Source organism: Anomalospiza imberbis, chromosome 7, assembly GCF_031753505.1.
Source record: "Anomalospiza imberbis isolate Cuckoo-Finch-1a 21T00152 chromosome 7, ASM3175350v1, whole genome shotgun sequence".
Taxonomy (NCBI): Eukaryota; Metazoa; Chordata; class Aves; order Passeriformes; family Viduidae; genus Anomalospiza; species Anomalospiza imberbis.
In genome coordinates, this window is record NC_089687.1 from 39,192,132 (window position 1) to 39,212,846 (window position 20,715).

A 20,715-nucleotide genomic window follows, 5' to 3' on the forward strand; every position below is an offset into this window, starting at 1 on the left:
CTGTCCCCGCAGTCCCTAACCCGGGCCGTTCCCTATCCCGGCCGTTCCCGGTGCCGCCTGTCCCCGCTGTCCCCGCAGTCCCTAACCCGGGCCGTTCCCTATCCCGGCCGTTCCCGGTGCCGCCTGTCCCCGCTGTCCCCGCTGTCCCCGCAGTCCCTAACCCGGGCCGTTCCCTATCCCGGCCGTTCCCGGTGCCGCCTGTCCCCGCTGTCCCCGCTGTCCCCGCTGTCCCTAACCCGGGCCGTTCCCTATCCCGGCCGTTCCCGGTGCCGCCTGTCCCCGCTGTCCCCGCAGTCCCTAACCCGGGCCGTTCCCTATCCCGGCCGTTCCCGGTGCCGCCTGTCCCCGCTGTCCCCGCTGTCCCTAACCCGGGCCGTTCCCTATCCCGGCCGTTCCCGGTGCCGCCTGTCCCCGCTGTCCCCGCTGTCCCCGCTGTCCCTAACCCGGGCCGTTCCCTATCCCGGCCGTTCCCGGTGCCGCCTGTCCCCGCTGTCCCCGCTGTCCCTAACCCGGGCCGTTCCCTATCCCGGCCGTTCCCGGTGCCGCCTGTCCCCGCTGTCCCCGCTGTCCCCGCTGTCCCTAACCCGGGCCGTTCCCTATCCCGGCCGTTCCCGGTGCCGCCTGTCCCCGCTGTCCCCGCAGTCCCTAACCCGGGCCGTTCCCTATCCCGGCCGTTCCCGGTGCCGCCTGTCCCCGCTGTCCCCGCTGTCCCCGCTGTCCCTAACCCGGGCCGTTCCCTATCCCGGCCGTTCCCGGTGCCGCCTGTCCCCGCTGTCCCCGCAGTCCCTAACCCGGGCCGTTCCCTATCCCGGCCGTTCCCGGTGCCGCCTGTCCCCGCTGTCCCCGCTGTCCCCGCTGTCCCTAACCCGGGCCGTTCCCTATCCCGGCCGTTCCCGGTGCCGCCTGTCCCCGCTGTCCCCGCTGTCCCCGCTGTCCCTAACCCGGGCCGTTCCCTATCCCGGCCGTTCCCGGTGCCGCCTGTCCCCGCTGTCCCCTGTCCCCGCTCCCGCCAGAGCCCACACGGGCCGTGGGCGTGGCCTTTTGTGCGGGGCGTGGCCGGGGGCGTGGCCTCGCAGCGCCTTCCCGCCCCGGGGTGCACCGCCTGTCCCGCCTGACGTCATCGCCGCGCGCCGCCGCCGCCATGTCCTTGTGGGTGTCCCGGCTCGGCCGGGCCGCGGCCGCCCGGGGTCGGCGGGGGAGCTCCGGGCCGGGCAGCGCCGCGCTGGGCTCCGTCCTGCGGGGGGTGAGCGGAGGTGGCTGGGCAGGGCTGTGTCCGGAGCTCCGTCCTGCTGGGGGGGGAGCAGAGAGAGCTGGGGGCCGGAGGTGCCTCTCCCCGGGGCCGGGCTGTCCCTTGGGAAGGGACGTTGCCAGCAGGGAGCTGGGAGAGGCGGCGGAATGCGAGGCAGACTGGAGCAAATGCCGGAGAGTGGAGCGGCCTTCGGTTGCGGCTGTGGGCAGTAGTGCTGCGAGGAAAGGAGTGTTGGATAGAAATGAACGCCCCTGTGTAGGGGAGGTCCCTGCGCTGCTCAGAATGGGGTTTGTACGATGTTTATCGGGGTCTGGGGGAGGCTCTGAGCAGGGCTCAGACAGGTCCTGCCTTCAGCCCCATCGCCCAGGTGGGTCCGTCTTGCCAGCTCTCAGGAATCGTGTATTGAAAGCCATATTGAAATGAAGCTGTAACTCTCCTGAGAGTGGCTCTGGTGTTGTTATGTGCCCAGAGCCACACAAAGTACGAGCAAAAGTCTGATGTGGGGTCTCTCTTGGGAACTCTGGGTGTGTTGTGTGGCCCTTCAGACTGAAAATTGTTCCGTGTTTTCTGTCTTCTCAGCCTTTAATTTCATGAACAGCTTCTCCGCCTAACCACTGCTGCAGTTGCTAAGCTGAAATGACGGTGCTAAGGTTGCCGAGTGAAAACTTGTGTTAGATGCATAAGAGTGTGTCCTGTGTGTGTCTGAAGAAACAGTGTTTCTAGCTAAAAAAATCCCTCCAAACCTGCTGATTTCCATGTGTTTTTCTCCAGGCAAGAATCCACACCAGCCCTGAGCAGAGCCTGCAGTATGGGTGGCTGGCCTATATGTTGGGAGAAAGGACCAGCAAGAAGTTCACAGAGCACAGCAAAGTCTTTACAGTAGAGGGAAACCTGTCTTCTGGGAAGGGCCAGCTGGCCCAGCGAATAGCAGACAAACTGGGTATGCCTCACTCTGCTGTTTCCCTGAGAGCTGACAGCGTTTAATCGTGGTTCTCGTGCACAGGGAGTTCACCAGAGCAGCAGTTCCTGACTGGGAGATGCTGGAGGGAGTGGGGAGGGTCTGTGGATGAGGTTGGTGAGGTTTGGGATGGGAGTTTGTTGTGGGTGAAGCTTCAGTTCTGATGGAGTCTGTGTGCTCACCGTGCTCCCAGGGAGCTTGGGTTTTCCACGTGGATGTGCTTGGAACAGCTCAGCTGTCCCTGGGCCGTGGCAGAGCTCGGGGTTTGGGTTCATTGCCCTCTGCTGTCATGGACAGGGGAGCTGGGGCTGTTTGGGAGCTGTTCAAGGTCCAGCTGTGTGTTCAGTAGCTGAAGAGGTGTTTGCTGCAAATGAGCACAGCTTATTTCTGCTGTGGGCTGCTTCTCTCTCTCAGGGATGAAGCACTTCCCCGAGGCAGACATCCACTACCAGGACAGGATCTCGGGGGACGGCACGCTGCTGCCTGGGAAGTTCAATGGCTTCTGTAACCTGGAGAAGTTCTGCACGGACCCCAAGTCTCCCGACGGGCACTCGTACCGCCTGCAGGCCTGGATCTTCGGGAGCCGTGTCCTGCAGTACGCCGACGCCTTGGAGCACCTGCTCAGCACAGGTAGGGGAATCATGGAGTGCTCTGGGCTGGAAGGGACCTTGCAGCTCCTTTTGTTCCAACCTGGAGCCTGTTCTCCCTTGCAGGTCAAGGCGTGGTGCTGGAGCGCTCTCCCTACAGCGACTTCGTGTTCCTGGATGCCATGCTAAAGCAGGGATATGTCCACAAGAGATGTGAGTTCCTGCCAGCAAAAGGAAGCTGTTTGGCCATAATCTCTCAGAAGTCTGGTAGTTAACTTTACTTTAAAAAAGAAACAGAACATTCCTGCTAGGAAGGAGGGCTTCCTTTAAATGTTCAGCGTTCATGTGTTGTATGCTGCTGGGTGGAGCTGGTCTGGTTTCAGTGGCCGTGACAGGACAAAAGATGAAGGGCACGAATTGAAATGGCAAACCTTTCATTTGTAAGGAAAAACCCTTTTTTGCTGTGAAGAGAGTCAAACCCTGGAGCAAATCACCTGGGATCTCCCCCGTGGAGATACTGAGAATGCTGTGGGTGGAGTTCTCAGCAGAGTGCTTGAACCGGGTGATTTGGGGATGTTCCTCCCAGTCTGAGTGATTTGGTTTGGGGTTATGGGCGCTGAGCTCCTGAGCTGATGCTGCATGTTCTTGGCAAATCTGTTCTTTTGGCTGCTCCTGAGGTGGACATAACTGTTTTCTTGACTGTCTCCTGGTTTTGCTGTTGGATTTAAGAGGTGTATATTTGCTTTTTGCCACCTGCTGTAAGTTACTGGATGGCTTTGAGAACTGATTATGATGACCTGTATCTGCATTGCTGAGGCAGCAAAGCCCAGCAATCCACAATTTCATACAAAATCCCGCTTTGGGTTGTACTGCAATCCTTAGGGAACAAACATCTTGATTGGAGCTACTGCTGCTTATTGTCTCTAAATGGTGGAGGAAAAAGCTGAGATTCCTGTAAACCTGGGTCAGGAATAAAGTCCCTCTTTGATACAACTGGGTTTAGATTCTTAGATCTCAGTGCATGGAGCTTTTCTGGAGATGGTTTTTCCGTCAACTTCCTGAATTCTGTTTGAGGAAAAGCGCACCCTAAACTTGCTCTGTGAGCCCAGAAGAGACTCCAAATACAGAGGTGGGGATTGTGATTTATTTGTGTTCTACACAGGCTTTGATCACTACAAAGAGGTCAAGGAGATGAGCATTTCTGAGTTGCTGCCACCTCACTTGGTCATTTATGTAGATGTGCCTGTCCCAGAAGTGCAGAAGAGGATTCAAGAGAAAGGCAAGGTAATTTGATCTCTAATTATTGCCTGTTTATCTCTTATCTTTATCATTACCTGTCTCTCACAATTGCTGCCTGCTAATGTCTGTTGTAATCACATCTTATGTGGAGTCCTGTGGGGTTTGCTGCTGAATGCTGCTTCTGAGGAGCTGCTTGTCCTCTGAGGTGTGAGATCTGTGTGGTGGTGGTGACTCTGTGGGTATTCTTGTGTGCTTGCTTTAAAAAGGCAAAAATCAACGTTTGTGTGACTGCATCAGAATGTTGTCATTTGTGGAATGAGAAATTGTTCTAAGAGCAGGTGAATTTTTGTACCTGGCTGTGTAGCTGCCACTTCAGGAGCTGTGGGCAGGTGATGTGCTGCTTGCAATGCACTTAGAGATGATATATTTCTTATTCCTGAGTGCCAGGAGCCCAGCTGGGGTCCCTGGCTCCTGCTTCCCAGTTGACTGCTTCCTCGCCCCTCTGCTGGGGTTCATGTGTGAGTCACCTGGGATCAGCAGGTTCACTCAACTCCCTGAAATCCAGCAAATCACTGCTGGATGACTGCAGTATTGAGCTAGTCTTGGCTCAGGAAAGCTGTAGGGTGCTTTTGGGGAATGACTAATCTAAGTAAGGTTTGTGATTTGGGGTTTTTTTCCCTCTTTCTTCGATACTTAGATGTGTACTTGTAACTGTTTGCAGATGTGTTACGAGGATTCAAAGATGTTTTTCTTGCCTTGTTGAAAGGCTATGGGAAATGCAGTTTAACTCTGGAAGACCTGATAGATTAAAAGAAGGCTTTGATTTATTAGAAAAAAGTTCTCAGTTGAGAAGTTCTTGTACTGGGGGAACCTGTGAGTTCTTAGCCCTTCTGAGCATGAGAATCAGTGGCATTTTTTAAGCCTTTGGACAGAAATTGCTGATGTAGCTCGTGACTTTTTGGGTCAGTGGCAGTGCTGAGCTCTGTAGGATTTGTTTGGGGAACACGTGGTAGATCAGAGAAATTCCTGGTGTTTTGCAAATGTGGCATTGAAAGTACACTGTGTGGAAAGCAAACTGGTTAACAGCAGGGATGATATCCATGAAATTTCTCAGGAGTTTGGAGTGGGTGTTTGCCCATGCACTTGTCTGAAACTGTGGAAATAGGTGCAAATTTGGCCTCCTTATAGCAAAGGTGGACTCAGTCAGTCTTCTCCTGTGTTCTGGGTGGCTATTACAGCTCTCTGGAATGTGTAGTTAGCAAGGATCAGTCGGTCCTTGGTTTGCTGGGGGCTGCTCTAGATATTTTATGGCATGTAAGGAATTCCAAACACTCCAAATAAAACTCTTAATTCTTTGAAACTTTCACGGATGTGCATGTGGTTCACTTGGATGTTTGACTGTTTACCCCAGAGTGAGCCCTTGGCAGGTGGTGGAGCAGATCTTGGAGTCTGTGCTGGTGGGAAAAGAAAGTTAATTCCACAGCTTTTTCTGTTTATTTGTTTGTAGCCATATGAGAAAAAGGTGTCTCCTTCCTATCTCCAGAGCATTGAGGATGCTTACAAGAAGACCTTCCTACCAGAGATCAGGTTAGCAAAGCAAAATGTTTTACCTCTTAGATCTGTGAGCAAAAATGTGTGCAAACCTTAAAATCTCTGCCAATATCAACAAATCATGTGAAGAAATCCTCCTTGTGCTGCAGGGCACAGTATTGTGCCCTCATGAAGGGGTGCTGCACTCACAGCATAAGAACTGTGTGAGTGTAGTTACTTCTGCCATCCCAGAAGCCCAATGCCAGCGTTGGAAGATGAAAATGGGCTCAGGAGTGGTGTGCAGAATGCCACAGCTATGGCTGCGTGTGTTTGCATGACCTGAGGAGAGAGTGATGCAATACAAGCTTTTCTCAGGCCTTTTTGGAAGGTTTTAGGGCTTTTCTCTCCTCGAAAAGTGCTTTCAGTTGTCACAGAATCCCAGAATGGTTTGGGTTGGAGGGCCCTTAAAGCTCATCCAGTACCACCCCTGCCATGGGCAGGGACACCTTCCACTATCCCAGGTTGCTCCAAGCCCTCTTGGACCTGGCCTCGGACACTTCCAGGGATCCAGGGGCAGCCACAGCTGCTCTGGGCACCCTGTGCCAGGGCCTCAATGGCTCCTCCCTGGTTCCTTCCCAATGTCCCCTCTACCCCTGCCCTCTGGCAGTTGGAAGCCATTCCCTGTGTCCTGTCTCTCTCTGGGCTCCCCTGGCTTCCTCTAGCTGGGAAGCAAAAACATGTGCCCTGTAAAGCTCGGATGAAACAGAGCTTGCCAGCTCTCCCAGTTCTTATAAAAGAGCTCTAGGAAAATTAAAATTGTCCTAAAAATGTAAAAGCAGAATTACAGTCCCTCATGATTCTGGGAGGGGAACTCTCAAAGGGTATCAGATGAATTAACTGTGTCAGTTCTGGTGCGTGCAGGAGGCTGATAGCAATCAGAGTAGATTCCCAGGTGTTTTGTAGCCTGCCTGTGTCCCGCTGGGGCTTGCTCCATCTCCCAAGGTGGATCAGTGTGGTGCCTCTGCCAGCTACTGAAGTGAGTAACTCGATGTTGAGCTTGTCACTCATGCAGGCAGGGGTTGTTGGTGTTACGTATGGTCAGCGGCCTCCCCGTGTGTCCCCACAGCCAGCACATGGCTCTTGGAAGGGAATGGGGAGCCTTGGGAATGTCATCCTCCTGAGGGCAAACTGCTGCAGCCACTGGTGGGGAGAAAGCTGCTGCTTGTTCTCTGGAGCAGATCAAGCCCCACGTGCATCTCGTGGTGCTCAGTGAGGCTAAATCCTGGTGTGATTTCACCTCCTTGCCCTCAGTGTGTACATGGTCAGCGTCCCTGTTGGGCCAACCCTCTCTGCTCAGCATCCTGGCAGCTGATGGGCTCCCAACAGCCTGTCTCACTGGTCTGTGTCCCTGTCCCCTGGCTGGGGGGGAGCTGGGAGTGTGTGAATCCAGCTCTGTGCACCTCAGGGACCTCAGGGTGGCTCCGATCTGGGGTAAATGCAGAAGCCACAGCTGCCTGAGGTGTTTGTTTGCTGTCAGTGGCGCAAGGGGCTGTGTTCATGCCTACCTGTTACCTCTTAGTCTGCCTAGTTTGATTCTCTGACTCCTGGTAATGCCCAAAATCTGGTCCAAACAGACTAAAAAGAGTTATAGACTGCTGAGCAAACTTCTGCATGCTTTCCATGTTGACATTTGTTTGCTTGTTCCTTGAAAAGCAGTTTGTTACTGGTCAAAACTCCTGTTAACTTGTGCTGTTTAACTGGAGCAGCCTGATGCTGCCTGAAGTGGTTTATAGTGGATTTTTGCTTTAAATTTGATGCTTTCTTTCTAGTTGACTTGTTACGAATGTCTTTAATGTTTTTATTAGTAGTGAGATTTGTGAGCTGGGTGCTGTGGCAGATCCTGCCTGGTGATTTGGAGCAGTGTTTGGGTTCTGTTTGATTTTTCTCTTTTCCTGGAGCAGAGCCTTAAGATTGGTAATGTTCTCTTTCATATCCACTACTGCTTCCACTGAGCAGCTGTTTTCTCTTAATGAAAGCTCTGATAATCTGCAGAGTCACTGAGCAGCTGTTTTCTCTCAATGAATCCCTGATAATCTGCAGAGTCAAATCAAGACATGGGATGAAGTGATTTGATTGGCATCCTTAATGCAATTGCTGGTGTCAGGCTCTGCTGAAGGCTGACCTCTCCCTTGGGCTGATATTGAGGAGAATCTCTTATTCCAGCTGCCTGCCCCATGCCTGGAAGTGTCCAAGGCCAGGTCCTACAGCACTTGGAGCAACCTGGTATAGTGGAAGGTGTCCCTGCCATGGCAGGAGATGGAACAGGATGAGCTTTAAGGTCCTGTCCCACCCAAACCATTCTGGGGTTCTGTGAATTTTTCTCCATGCTCCTAAACTTTGCTGTGTGATGTTTGGTATAACGTCCACACTGGGCAGCTATTCCAGCACCTTCCAGCTTCTCCAGCTGGAAACAGCTATTGCTGAATGTGGCTGAACACGTGTGGTGTGAAAGGTTTGTGGAGGAACTCCTGTTGTGGCTCTGCTCTGCAAGTGCCTTTTCTCTGAAGGCTGCTGGCTGATGAAAAAAATCCAATCTTCTAACCAGGAAACATTACCTTTTAAAAATGTTTTTGCACTTACAGATCATGCTGCCTACATTTGTATTCATTCAGCTAGCTCAACCTGAGGAAATAGTGATAAATGATAGTGATAAATGAATGCATTCTTCTCTTGAAATGACTCACAGCTAGTCATGCACTTGGAAAAGAGGAAAATCTACCACAGTTTTGGGTTAGACTGAAAATTTCACTTATTTTCAAGTAGATTGGGCAGTTGTAATAGGGGCAAGTATCCACATGAAGTAAATGAAAATAAAATCACATGTGTGGTTTTTAAAAGTTTTTTCCAACTGAAGTTACGTAGCTATCCAGGCCATTTGCCCTTTAAAAGCAACTTTCCACCAGCAAAGAAGCAGCTCACAGGTGCAACAGGAATTCTATTGCAATAGCTAGGAGCAGTCTAAAAAATGGCAATGATTCTGGTTCGGTGTTTATGCCTTTTAACTTCATTTCTGTTCCTTTTGGAGCGGCGGGGGCAGGATGGGTAGAGCAGTTCTATGGGGGAATTCAATTTCTGTGTTCTTTGCAGTGAGAGCAGTGAAGTTCTGCAGTACACAGCAACTGCAGCTGAGGATGTGGAGAAGGTAAGTTTTGCTTTTCTGGGAATAAGTTTAGTAGATTTCCCTAAGTTCAGTGAACTTTCCCCCTCACGGAGGGTTAGAGCAGGGTTACAGAAGCCTTTTGCTTCACCATTATTAACTGTCCTGTCTAGTTGCTGTTCCCTGAGGGAAAGAGCACCAAGGTTTTTGAGACTCAGAACAGGTTTTGGGCCCATTTCGGTTCTAGGGATAGGTGTCTGTTAATAACAGTAACGTGATATTAACTGGATAATAATAATAATCCTGTGTGGAAGCTTGGCAAGGAATCATCCCCACTTGGGAGGAGGGAGAGGAGAATTACCCATGGGCTGTCTCCAAGGGCTTTTTTGGGTCTTCATCCTAATGAGATGAAATTTTTACCCTACTTAGACACAGCCCAAACTCCCTCTCCTCCTATGTTATGTGCAGTGTGGAGTAATACATACATATGTGTGGTAGCCTGTACCTCATTAAGCTTATTAGCATATTCAGAGCATGTATTTTAGTATTTAACTGCTCCTAATCAGACTAAAATTACATTTTTGCCTGAGGTGTCCTTCAGCATTCTAGTTATATGACTGTGTGAAGCAGAAAATATTGATAAGGACTTCCCTGGTCCTAAAATTAACACTCCATTTCCCCCATAGGTGCACTGCAGTTTGTCTCTAGGGCTTTTGGTGGCCTTTGTAAGAACAGGGTTGTGTGCCACATTCTGGGTCCTCTGCTGTTGTGGATGGATTTTTGGGTGCTCCTGCACTTGATAATAAAGGTTATCATTAATAACCAGCAGACCTGAATATAGAGAATTTGGACCAATTAATATATTTTTTCTGGATAACAACATAGAAGCAAGGATAGGAGTTGAGAGCTGTGGTGTTTCAAGATGGGTCCTTGGTGAATTAAAGGAAAGTTGGGATGGGGGTTAAATGCCTGTTTTTTTTCTCCTGTCCTTTTCTCTGGACACATCTCCAAGTGGTCAGAATAAAGCAGGTTGTTTGCTTCCTAGATTTTTTTGTAGTAAACCCCATTATTAGAGATTTGATTTTAATCCTTTAAATCAGGGTTTAAAGCCAGTCTAAAGCTGTTATTGTTCAAGGAGCAACTCTCCTGAGCTCAGCAATCTTGTCATTGCTCTAAATAGGGTCATCAGATGCACCAGGGCAGTCCTTAATTTGCTTGGACAAATCTGGACTGGGGGAAGGATTATTATTAGGAAGTTAAAGTATAATGCCACAGAATGATTAAGGTTGGAAAAGACCCTGTAAGATTATCCAGCCCATGATGTTGTCATTGTCAGTGTTGGGTGTTGGTGGTAGGTACTGATACTTGAAAGAATTTGGTTGTTTTTTCCCCCTTTTCTGTTCCTATTCAGTTTCCCTCTGGGATGACACAGAAGAAATTTGGAAATAAGGATTGGCAGGAGAGCTTTGGCTTGTAAGGTGTGTGTTTACACAGGTGTATCCTCTTGACAGACAGCAGTGTTCATTGGCCCACTCCAATCTGTGTGCTTTGGGATTTGGGAGCTGGATTTTTTTATGGCTTTATAGTTTAATAACTTTTGGGTTGTTCAGAGCACACAAACACAGCTTAGAAACGATTTTTTAAGTGTCCTGAAAAGGTCACTTGGGGTTTCCTGTTGTAATGAACTTTGCTTATAGTGGCTGAAGGAGTAATGAGTGCTGAAATGAGCTTCATTAAGAGGTTTCACACTTGTTTAGCTTGAGGGTAAAACTGGGAATACAAAGTTAGCTCTATGTTCAATTTCTTTTAAAGCCTTGGATATTTGCTCTAATTCCTGGGGGGTGCCAGGGCATTCCTCATAAAGTAAGAAGTTGTTCTTCTGTCCTGGTTGCGAAACTGATGCCATTGTTAAGGAGCTGCTGGGAGAGAGACCTTCTCATGTGATGATAACAGTGAGCAAAGCTAATTTGAATGCACATTCCTTTCCCCCTGTAGCACATTTTAAGCCCATTGTAGCCACTCTGTGATTAGTGCTGTTACCAGGTTCAGAGAGTTTCCAAAGCTTTGCTGTGGAGTGGAGAAGGAATTGCTTGTGTTCAGCTTGTCAGTTAAGTAATTCAAAGAAATAATGGCTGTTTGAACTAACTTAACTTACACCTCTCCTCCTCTTATCCTGGAGTTATGTTGCAGCAGTTTGTGCCTCAAAAGTGTTTATTCAGTCATGTCCAAATCATTATTTCTGACCAATTCTGGTAAGAGTGGATCTTTATAGTCGAGGCTACTTTGTAACAGCACTTGGTTATAATTTTTAAGGGGTAATATCAGGGATTTAGTGTTTGCAGGGAATAATTACAGTGTATTTAAAGAACACAAGGATTTTTCTTCTACCATTCTGTCACTTCATTGCTGACATGGCTCACCTGTCAATGGGTTGACAGTGTGACATCAGGAACGTGGTCATGACCTCAGCTTTATCCTTTCCCTGTGGAAAAGGTGTCTGGAAAGGGATGTTTGGAGCTGTAACAATCTGCTCCTTCCCAGATTGCTCCAAGGCGCTGTCTCCATCTCATCAGGCACCTGAAGAGCATCTTCCTGACACCAGGGCAGGTTTCCCTCAGCTCCAGGCAGCCAGGTGTGATAAGCAATTAGCTCCTGGAGCAGCAAAGATCTCTTTCTGGTGGAGTCAGGCTGTAAGTGAAGCTCAGAGCAGGGATGGATAAGTTTGGGGATGGTGAAGGAATGAATTGCTGAGCTGGCATTGCTTATTGGAAGGGTTCTGAGCTGTGAGTTACCTTTCCTTTTGTGCATGGGTGGGTAGTGGTGGATGGTGAAATCCTGAGCGCTTGGGCTCATCGCTGCAGCTCCTGTAGGCCTGAGTTTTCCAGTCTGAAATGTGCCTTTGTTTCTGTGCTGTGAAGCACACAGCACTGAGGCAGATGCCACACCTGCTCCCCTGCCTGTCTCAGAGAATGTGTTACTGAGCCTCTCTGGGAATAAAACTGACCAAACTTTATTTTTGGAACACAAAGGAGTTAAATTTAGACTTACCTCCATTTCCTCCTCCCTCAGGGGTGAGGTTGTATCTTCTTGGCTTTTCAGCCCCAGTGGCAGGTTAAGGAAGAATGTCTTGGATCTGGTAAGAATTTGGCAACAAGGCACCTCTCAGCCAGTTCATTCCCTGCCATCCAAAGCTGAAAGCACAGGATGTTGGGAGATCCCCCACGTGTGTGCCCAGTACTCCTGGCAGGGCCACAGCCTCCAGAAGGAGACCTGGGAGATGATCATGTTATCTCTAGACATTTGCCTTATGACTACAGCTTTAGCAGTGAAGCCTCTCTCATTTGTTTAATGAACTGTTTTGATTGTTTCATTGATTTTGGACCCAACCACCCTTAGTGAGCTTTCTTTTCTGATTCCAGGTAATTGAAGACATCGAGTACCTGAAGTTTGACAAGGGGCCATGGGTGGAGCAAGATGATGTTTCTTTCCATCACTTGAGACTTTAGTAAGTGTGATATCGTCCAGCCACTGAGCAATTCTTGGCATTAAATCCCAGGGAAAATGGTCAAAGCCGTGAGTTTTTAAAGGTGGGGTTATATTTTGTGATATTGATGCTTGGCACTGGAACGTGGTGTAGCATTTTGGCTGCTGATTGTTGAGACAAGAGGCTCCAGACAAGTTTAAGAGTGTTTTTTGTCGAAGATCTTTGTCTGCCCAGTTGGAAGAGATCAGACTCAGACACTGGAAAATAACTTGTTGGAATAGAATTTAAGTTGATTTTAATAATTTTTTGCAAATGCATCATGTTTAATTAGTTTGTTTATATAAAATACAAAGATGTGTATAAAGAATATAGCTGCACTTGTACGGCTGTTAATACCAGAAGTGAGACAGGCTCCCCATTTTGCTGCAACTTCATCTTCATATTGAATGTGCAGGTGGAAATTTCAGTATAGTTACATTTTTAAAACAAAACCTAAGAGCGATATTATTTTCATTATTTCCTGGTCATCTCACAGATTAATAGAAACACAGATTTTTAAATTGAGTATGTGCCCATAAGTTTGTGTCTTTGTGACAGGCGTCGGAGAAGCAAATTAAACTTTTTTGCAGAGTTGTGACATTGCTTGCATTTTACTTTTCTGTGCTGTTACTTTAAACACCTCCTAAAAATAGAGATAATGCTCCTAATTGTATGGTTTTTCTATCAAGGAGTGAAGATAAATGGCAGAAGAGCAGTGCTGGCTGGTGTCTGAGAGGATCAAGTCATGATTTGGGTGCATTTTATGTGTCAAAGATGAGGTTTCTTTGTGTAGTGATTGGAGGATAACATCTGGTGACTTAGGCCCTAAAAATTATCACAATCAGACTTCCTTTGAAAGAGGAAATAAGTTGCTTGTTTTCCTATAGCTCCACACTACTAATGCAGGTATTAGGAAAGGATTATGAATTGTGATGAGTAGGAGGGAGTTGAAGGAAACCTTACAATTACAGAAGTGTGTGAAGATACTGTATGAAGATTCTATTTCACAGTTCTGGAAGGGAACAAATTGCTTTAAGGACTGAATTTTTCATTGAACCTTGGAGGGGGGGGTGAGTCTACTGCACAAGGCTCTCATCACTGTAGGTAATAAGAAATTATTCTTTTGGCAAAAACATGGGGTTGTTTGAAGATCCTAGAATGCGATAAGCTGCTTATTTAAACCACAGAACCATAAAATATCCTGTGTGGAAGGGACCCACACTGAGCACTGAGCCCAGCTCCTGGGGTTTGCTTTTGATTTTTTTTCGTGCTGGGCTGTCAGAGCATCGGCAAAGGGGTGACAGCACATCCTGCGCCAGTCTTGAGCTCATGCTTCGCTCAGCAGAGTGAGGGAATACTGGGCAACGTCTCGGGCAGCCTGGGAAGAGACTCTTTGTGAAAGTGTGTGTTTGGACATGGTTTTTCCCCATGGTAACTCCAGAAAGGCGGGGAGCCTGCTGCAGGTCGGCCGTGTTGGAATTGCACGCTGGATTCAATGCCCAGCCCAGGTGTGAGTCCATGAAGCCTAAAGCTGATGCTTTTCTCCCTTTTTCCAATGCCCAAGTAGCAAAGAGCCTGTGGTCCCCACAGATGTGCAGGTGTCCTGTGCCTATGGGAATTTTTCCTTTGGAAAGTGGCTCTCCTGCTTTAATGGCACAGGTTCCCGGTGCCTGCTCGTGTGCAGGCACCTGCTGCCCTCTCCTGGGTGTTCCTGGCAGGCTCCAACAGCTATTTAGGATCGTTTAGGTTGGAAAAGCCCTCTGAGATCATGGAGTTCACCATTCTCCCAGCACTGCCGAGCCCACCTCGAGCCCATGTCCCCAAGTGCCACACCCACATGGCTCTGGAACGCTTCCAGGGACAGTGATTCCAGCACTGCCTGTTCCAATGCCTGACCACCCTTCCAGTGAGGAAATTTCCCCTCGTATCTAATCAAAGTTCTGCCCTGTTTGGTTTTCCATCTGCAGTTGCTTCCTTTGTTGACCTCCCAGCTCTTGGGGCTGTCAGCCCTGCTGTTCTCTTCCACCCTCAGCCTGACCACTGTGTCTGGGGGACTGGGATGGGTGAGCAGGACTGAAGAGAACTTTTGATTGCACATGTATAGGATCTAATGTGTGGAAACCCCAGCAGGGCCTCTGAGTGATTGATGCAGCTCATCAAACCGGTGAGCCCACCCCATGGGCAATCAGTTACATAATGATCTCTTTTATCTCCCTGCCTGCCCTGAAGTGCTTGTGGGATCTTGGTAAAAGGTTAAAATGGGCTGCATTTGGTACTTGGAAGCTGGAGGTGTCTTCCAGAGGATGTTCTTCACATCTTCCCTTCCTCTCCAACAGAAACCGTTCTGGCTTTTTAAATGTCTCCAGGAGCTCCTCTGCTGCCACTGCACTGTTTCTGGCATGTTTTTATCTGGGCCCTTCCCAGTGACATTTGTCTGTCTACGTGTGTTGCAAAATAAATGGCATTTGGGAGGAGGAGCTGCAGGCTGTGTAGCCTTGCCTGTGTTATTTATCAGCTCGGGGGAACTTGCTGCGCTTGTTGCATCAGACAACTGCACAACTCAATCTGACCTGTCCCTGCAGCTCCTTCAGAACCTGGCAGTGAGGGACAGAGACCCTGCAGCTCTGCTTCCCAGTGTAGCTTTGCCTAGCAAGGGGAAGGAGCGTCTCTGTTTAAATGTCTGATTGCGAACAGCAGGACTAGAAGGGCTGGCAAGAGATGTGTTGGACCTGGCTTTGGAACTTCTGTCATGGAGACTCCAAAAATCTCATGAACTATTAATTGTAAAACTTCTGGCACTAGAAGCTATTTTCTTTAGCACCTTCGTTCTCTCTTCATCATAAAATCATAGAATCCCCGAATGGTTTGGGTTGAAAGGGACCTTAAAAGCCCATTTCATCCCTCCCCTTGCCATGGGCAGGGACACCTTCCACTGTCCCAGGTTGCTCCAAGCCCCGTCCACCCCATCTTTTTGCTGCAGTTGAAACACTTCTTTTGTGATTTCTTCTTTGCAGTGGCTTTTCTAGGTTTGAAGAGCAGTTGCTGCACCTTCTCCCCTTTTCTTGCAGACCTGCTTTTTTTTGAAATTTTTTTCTGTTCTTGATGCTGATGTTGAGTGTTTGCTCACCAAGGGAGTGGCTGTGCCTCACCTTGGCCATGCCATACCTGTTCTGCCTGGCTAAATGAGGGAATTGGAGTCCCTTTGGCAGAAGGAAGAATATTAATTTCCTTTATCAACATAGAACTTATCTGGAATGGTTTTGTGGTGTTGGCTTTTAGGTCTCTCTTGTCACTTGAGGTTTTGTGACTATGCCAACATCAGGTGTTGAGAAATCACAGCCCAGTCAATGCAAACTCAGGTGGTTTTTGTTGAGTTGCTTCATTAATTTGTTTTTTTCAAACATGTTTCCTTCCCTTACCCCACCTTGCACCTTTAGCAAGGTGCTGCATTCTGAGAGCTCCTTCAGGAAAGTCTGGTAAAGGGTCAGGAAAGAATAAATAGTGACAATTTTCTGCTGGGGGAGAGAAAGAAAACGAAAGAAACATAAAAGGTGTCTGTAAATGCTTCCTGCCGAGCAGGGAATTAGTCCTGGCAAGTGGCTGTGGTTTTGTGGTTAGACATTGTTGTGGCAATGGGTGTGCTTTTGCTTAGTATTCCCAATTATTTCTGAAAGTGCAGAGAACACGGAGAAGCCATCAGTAGCTTTCATTATTTTCTTGTGCAAATAAGTTTTGGGAGCAGCAAGCTTGTCATTTGGCCCTTTACTAAAATGGAATGTGCCTGGGAATTGTCCTTTCCAAATGGCCACTTGGCTGAGATTCAGGCAGGAGTGGATTCACTGCAGAGTGGATGACCACAAAACCTTATTTCCGTGTGTGATGTTATGCTTTATATCTGCCTGGACTCCCTTTTGTGCCTTCCAGCACGTGAAATACACCTTTAATGTTGCTGAAGTTAAACGTTGTTGTAGTTTATAGGAAGCATCTTTGCTGTTGATCCTGATCTTGGAAAAGAGCATTTATCCTCACCTTCTTCCATCTGAACTTTGACTGCATTATTGTATTTCCTTACAAATCTGTCTGTAGTGGGATAATTTACAAAGTGAATATCAGGGTATGTTAGCAAACCAGTTCACTTTTTGGAACTCTTCACTGCTGGGAGGAAAGGTCCCAAAATTTATGATTTAGGGGTAAAAATAATTGCTTGAAGATGATGAACTTTGCTCAGGGCATGTGCTTGATGTGCATGTCAGTATTTGCTGAGAGATGTAATTCACTGAAAACAACCCAATTTGCAGAGTTTCTGGTGCTGGATCTAGGGTTTGGTCAGTGCTGACTGGAAAGGGATGTGTTTTTGCCAGCCACGTGCAGGTGGCACTGTCGGCCTGTGGATAACCACAGGCAGCAGGAGGCTTTCTAGCAGTTTCTCAGGCATTTTAAATTTGGGGTATCTGAAGCGCTGGTGCTGTGCAGAGTGGTGGATCCTGAGATCCATCACTGGAGCTGCTGCAGCTTCCTCCAGGTATTCCAAGGCAGGGTGCTGGAGGCGCTGCCTCCTTCCAGACCCTCTCACTGTCTCTGTACTGGTCCGTTTAGGATGGGAATTTAGCAAGGTAGTGTGTGCCATTCAATAAAAGCACTGTTTTTTACACTGCTTTTATAGAAAGCAAAAAAGGCAGAGGGGATTCATGGAGAAGGGTCCCAGGAATGATGGAGCATCTCCAAGGAGGATGAACTTGGGAGGGGAAATGGAGAAGCAGGAAGTTGGAGCAGGAACAAACTGGAGGCAAGGATGAGAGGCAATACATCACAGATTTGTAAGGAGAAGGATAAATGTTTGGAAAATAGCCTAAATCTTTGGAAGCTTTATTTAACAGAAAAGTAGCTCTTTAATCATAGAATGATGATAATGAATCCTAGAATGGTTTGGGTTGGCAGGGTCCTTAAAGCCCTGGCAGTCCACCCCCTGCCGTGGGCAGGGACACCTTCCACTGGATCAGGTTGCTCCATCCCAGCTCCATCTAGCTTGGCTCAGAATATTTCCAGTGGTGGGGAAGCCAGAGCTTCTCTGGGTACAATACTTGGCTATTGATGGGTCAGGGTGTGAACTGAGTGCTCCTTTTCCCTTCAGCGTGCAGGACAAGGCTGGAGTGCTGGATTCCGTGTCCATCCCGCGCTTCATCCCCGAGATCACCATTGGCGGCTCTGAGTATGACAAGATCTATTATGAGTACCGGGAGGTGAGTGCTGCTGGGGACGGCCGGAGACATGGCCAGGGGGCTCCTCACTGCTGGGGACACGGCGTGGGGACACGGCCAGGGGGCTCCTCACTGCTGGGGACACGGCCAGGGGGCTCCTCACTGCTGGGGACACGGCGTGGGCACACGGCCAGGGGGCTCCTCACTGCTGGGGACACGGCCAGGGGGCTCCTCACTGCTGGGGACACGGTGTGGGCACACGGCCAGGGGGCTCCTCACTGCTGGGGACACGGCCAGGGGGCTCCTCACTGCTGGGGACACGGCCAGGGGGCTCCTCACTGCTGGGGACACGGCCAGGGGGCTCCTCACTGCTGGGGACACGGCCAGGGGGCTCCTCACTGCTGGGGACACGGCCAGGGGGCTCCTCACTGCTGGGGACACGGTGTGGGCACACGGCCAGGGGGCTCCTCACTGCTGGGGACACGGCCAGGGGGCTCCTCACTGCTGGGGACACGGCGAGGGGACATGGCCAGGGGGCTCCTCACTGCTGGGGACACCCTGCCCATTGCTACCAGGAACTTGTGCATTTTGCCCAAATCCCCACCTTTTTTGAAGTCTAGCTTCTCCCCAAGAGGAATAAGGAAGCAAATGGTTTTTTCTTAATCTGATTTTTTTTTTTCTTTTTGTCTTTCGATGTGGACTAATGGATAAATGGTTTTTATTTGTTTCTGTTTCTTGTGCCCTGATGAGTCTGTGACCTCTGAAATCTAAGAGTCCCTTAAGTCAAACAAGAACATTGGAAACCCATGGCCACGCCTTATCGAATGCTGAGGGAGGGAGTGTTTTTTTAGAGGAGAAATGAATGCTGCCTCGCTTCCCCAAAGTGCTGCTGATTTAAATGGAGTGTTTCTGCACGTGGGCACACATCCAAAGCCTGTTGTGCCCAGTGCTCTCATACACCTCATGCAGGCTCCCACACAGGGTTTTAATTAGCTCCTGCCTTGCTGCTTCTGGAGACAGCAACTTCCAATCCCCCCGGAGCTCTGCCCTTGTGCTGCTCAGTGGTTCCCTGGCATGGTGTCCTCACCCCACATGGGGCTTGCCTAAGGCCCAGGTATTGGAAAAGCTCCTCGGAGAAGTTGTGGAGCTGATAATTAATACTGAGTGGCCAAAGTTACAGGTGAGCCTCTGTTTTCCAGTTGGGTCGAAATCTTCTCTGCCACCGCATCTTATTATTTTCCAGACAGTCCTGAAGACAAAGGGAGGAATATACAATATAAATTGTTAGAAGCCATGATTTGCATAATCCAAACCCTTTCATTTTTCTTTTCCTGGTAGTATACAGTCTCTTACTGAGATTAAAATGTAAGCTACAGATTTATGGACTTGTTTGGAAACTGATCTACCAATGTTTTCTTCTGGAATAGACAGAATATTCCAATTTGTTCCTCCTTGGCTGTGTAGTGGAGAGGCTTCTGGATTCACACTGTTCTGCCTCATTTGAGATGTGACCCTTCCAGCTTGTAAAAGGGGCTAAAGGTTAAAGCAGCAGAAAGCATCTGAGGTTGTCTAATGGATTTGAAAACTCCCTGGTCCAGCTGAGAAGTTGCTCTCAGAATTTCCTCCTCCTTGCTGTCACATTCTTAAATACAAAACTTCAAGCTCGGGCTCAGGATTTTTGGAGCCCTTCCCTCCAAGAGCTGCCTGTGTTGTGCAGCACAGATTTGAGCAGGATCTGCTGCATGACCCGTCTCTAGCACACAGCATCCGTCTGCACTGCCTGTGCCTTTCTTCCCCAAGATGAGAGGGCTTTTTTGGGGCTGAGATGTCCCTTTGCAGTGGAGCTGGGAATTACTGAGGCTGCCTGACACACAGCTAGATGTGACCTTAGTGCTGTGTGCTGAGAGCCTGGGGTGAGACTTCTGGAAGCCTTTTTTCCTCTGGCTGTACAGCAGCACGTGCCTCTTTGTGCTGGCAGGAAACAGAGAATGTCCTGGCTCATCCAGGAACTGACTGCCAGGAGAAATTTGTGACTTGCCTTGCAGATGTAGCAAAGGGAGGCTTAGGAGGGGGAATACGGTTACCTGGGAAGGAAGGCTGTGCTCTCGGATTGCTCTGCTCCATGCCAGTTAGTTGACAGCTGAAGCTGAACAAAAAAAAAAAAACATTGCCAAAATATAATCTCCCTTCTGCAGCCTTGTTTGTAGGCCCTGATTCAGGAAAGTGCTGTGGAAAGTGATAATGTCCTTTGGAATCAGGAGGAGTTGCTTGTTTCAGGAAGTATTCTGTTACATTTGGGCTACATTAATGCTAATTTTCTCTCTTCTGAATGCTTGCATACTTGTAATCCTTCAGTAGTGTGGGGGCTGTACAGGGCTGGTGCACAATGCTAAAGATGCTGTGTTTTCCTGTTTTCCATCAGCTACTGGAAGGGGAAGCACAAAGCCAGCCCCACCTGCTGTTTTATGTTCTGAGAATTGCATTCTTTGTGCTGAAACTTTGAAGATCTGTTTTTTTTTTTTTTTTTTTTTTACCTTACAACTTTGTTTAGCAAATGAAGGGCTGAATTTTTTTCTCAGGCAAGGCTCCTGTGCAGAGGTGATCCAGCAAGAGGCCAGCCAGCACAGGCACAGAGAGCAGAGCTTCCAGACACCCACATTTGGGCTGGGAGGTTGTTGGGTTGTAAAGAGGGAATCACAGGCCCCTGCCTTGCCCGTGGCTGTGCAGGGATGGTCACAGCTGTGCTGCCACTTTGGCATTTGAAGATAAGGGGTTTAGGCTCACTTGTAAGTAAAAGTTTAGGCTGACTTGTAAGTAAAGGCTTAATTATGAGATAATTACAGAAGTTTAACTTTTCCTTGTGGGAAATGTGTGCTTTTAAAGTTGGTGTAATGATTTTGACCACATCAATGCAATGATTTGCATAGGGGATTTTTTCCCTCTGTAACTACTCATAAATCCTTGATCTCTCCAATAGGCAGCAAACTGCTGTGCTTTTCAGAGCTCCATGCACACAATTCCTGCTGCCTAATAATGGTGGTTTTCAGGGAGTTACAAATTCCAGGTAGAAGCTGGGTTTTGTTCAAAATATTAATTAGAAGCAACCAAGAAGGAGGAGGAAGGAACACTCTTCAGAGTTCAAGATTTTAGTGTGTGTGCTTTTGCACAAAATAGTGAGATGGCCACCTACAGTGCTGAATACTCAAAACTCACTTTTTTTTAAATGTATATCCTCTAAATGATGTAAGGGGTCTTTTCATGTGTGAGGAGGTGG

General features: G+C 48.7%; 2 protein-coding genes across 2 annotated transcripts in view; both read left to right on the forward strand.

The window, feature by feature from the left end:
* LOC137477674 (maestro heat-like repeat-containing protein family member 6) overlaps window positions 1-20,715 on the forward strand; it is a gene marked incomplete at its 3' end in the record, with an annotated part of 155,675 nt that overhangs the window by 13,975 nt on the left and 120,985 nt on the right. The gene's annotated exons all lie outside the window — the stretch shown is intronic.
* The window catches only part of LOC137477537 (NADH dehydrogenase [ubiquinone] 1 alpha subcomplex subunit 10, mitochondrial-like), a 28,052-nt gene continuing 8,441 nt past the window's right edge, over window positions 1,105-20,715 (forward strand). The window contains exons 1-9 of the mRNA XM_068196760.1: window positions 1,105-1,243; window positions 2,021-2,189; window positions 2,622-2,837; window positions 2,921-3,007; window positions 3,957-4,078; window positions 5,541-5,620; window positions 8,711-8,765; window positions 12,140-12,225; window positions 17,375-17,483. Of these exons, the coding sequence (XP_068052861.1) occupies window positions 1,142-1,243; window positions 2,021-2,189; window positions 2,622-2,837; window positions 2,921-3,007; window positions 3,957-4,078; window positions 5,541-5,620; window positions 8,711-8,765; window positions 12,140-12,225; window positions 17,375-17,483 (1,026 nt within the window). The 5' untranslated portion in view covers window positions 1,105-1,141. The remainder of the gene's footprint in view (window positions 1,244-2,020; window positions 2,190-2,621; window positions 2,838-2,920; window positions 3,008-3,956; window positions 4,079-5,540; window positions 5,621-8,710; window positions 8,766-12,139; window positions 12,226-17,374; window positions 17,484-20,715) is intronic.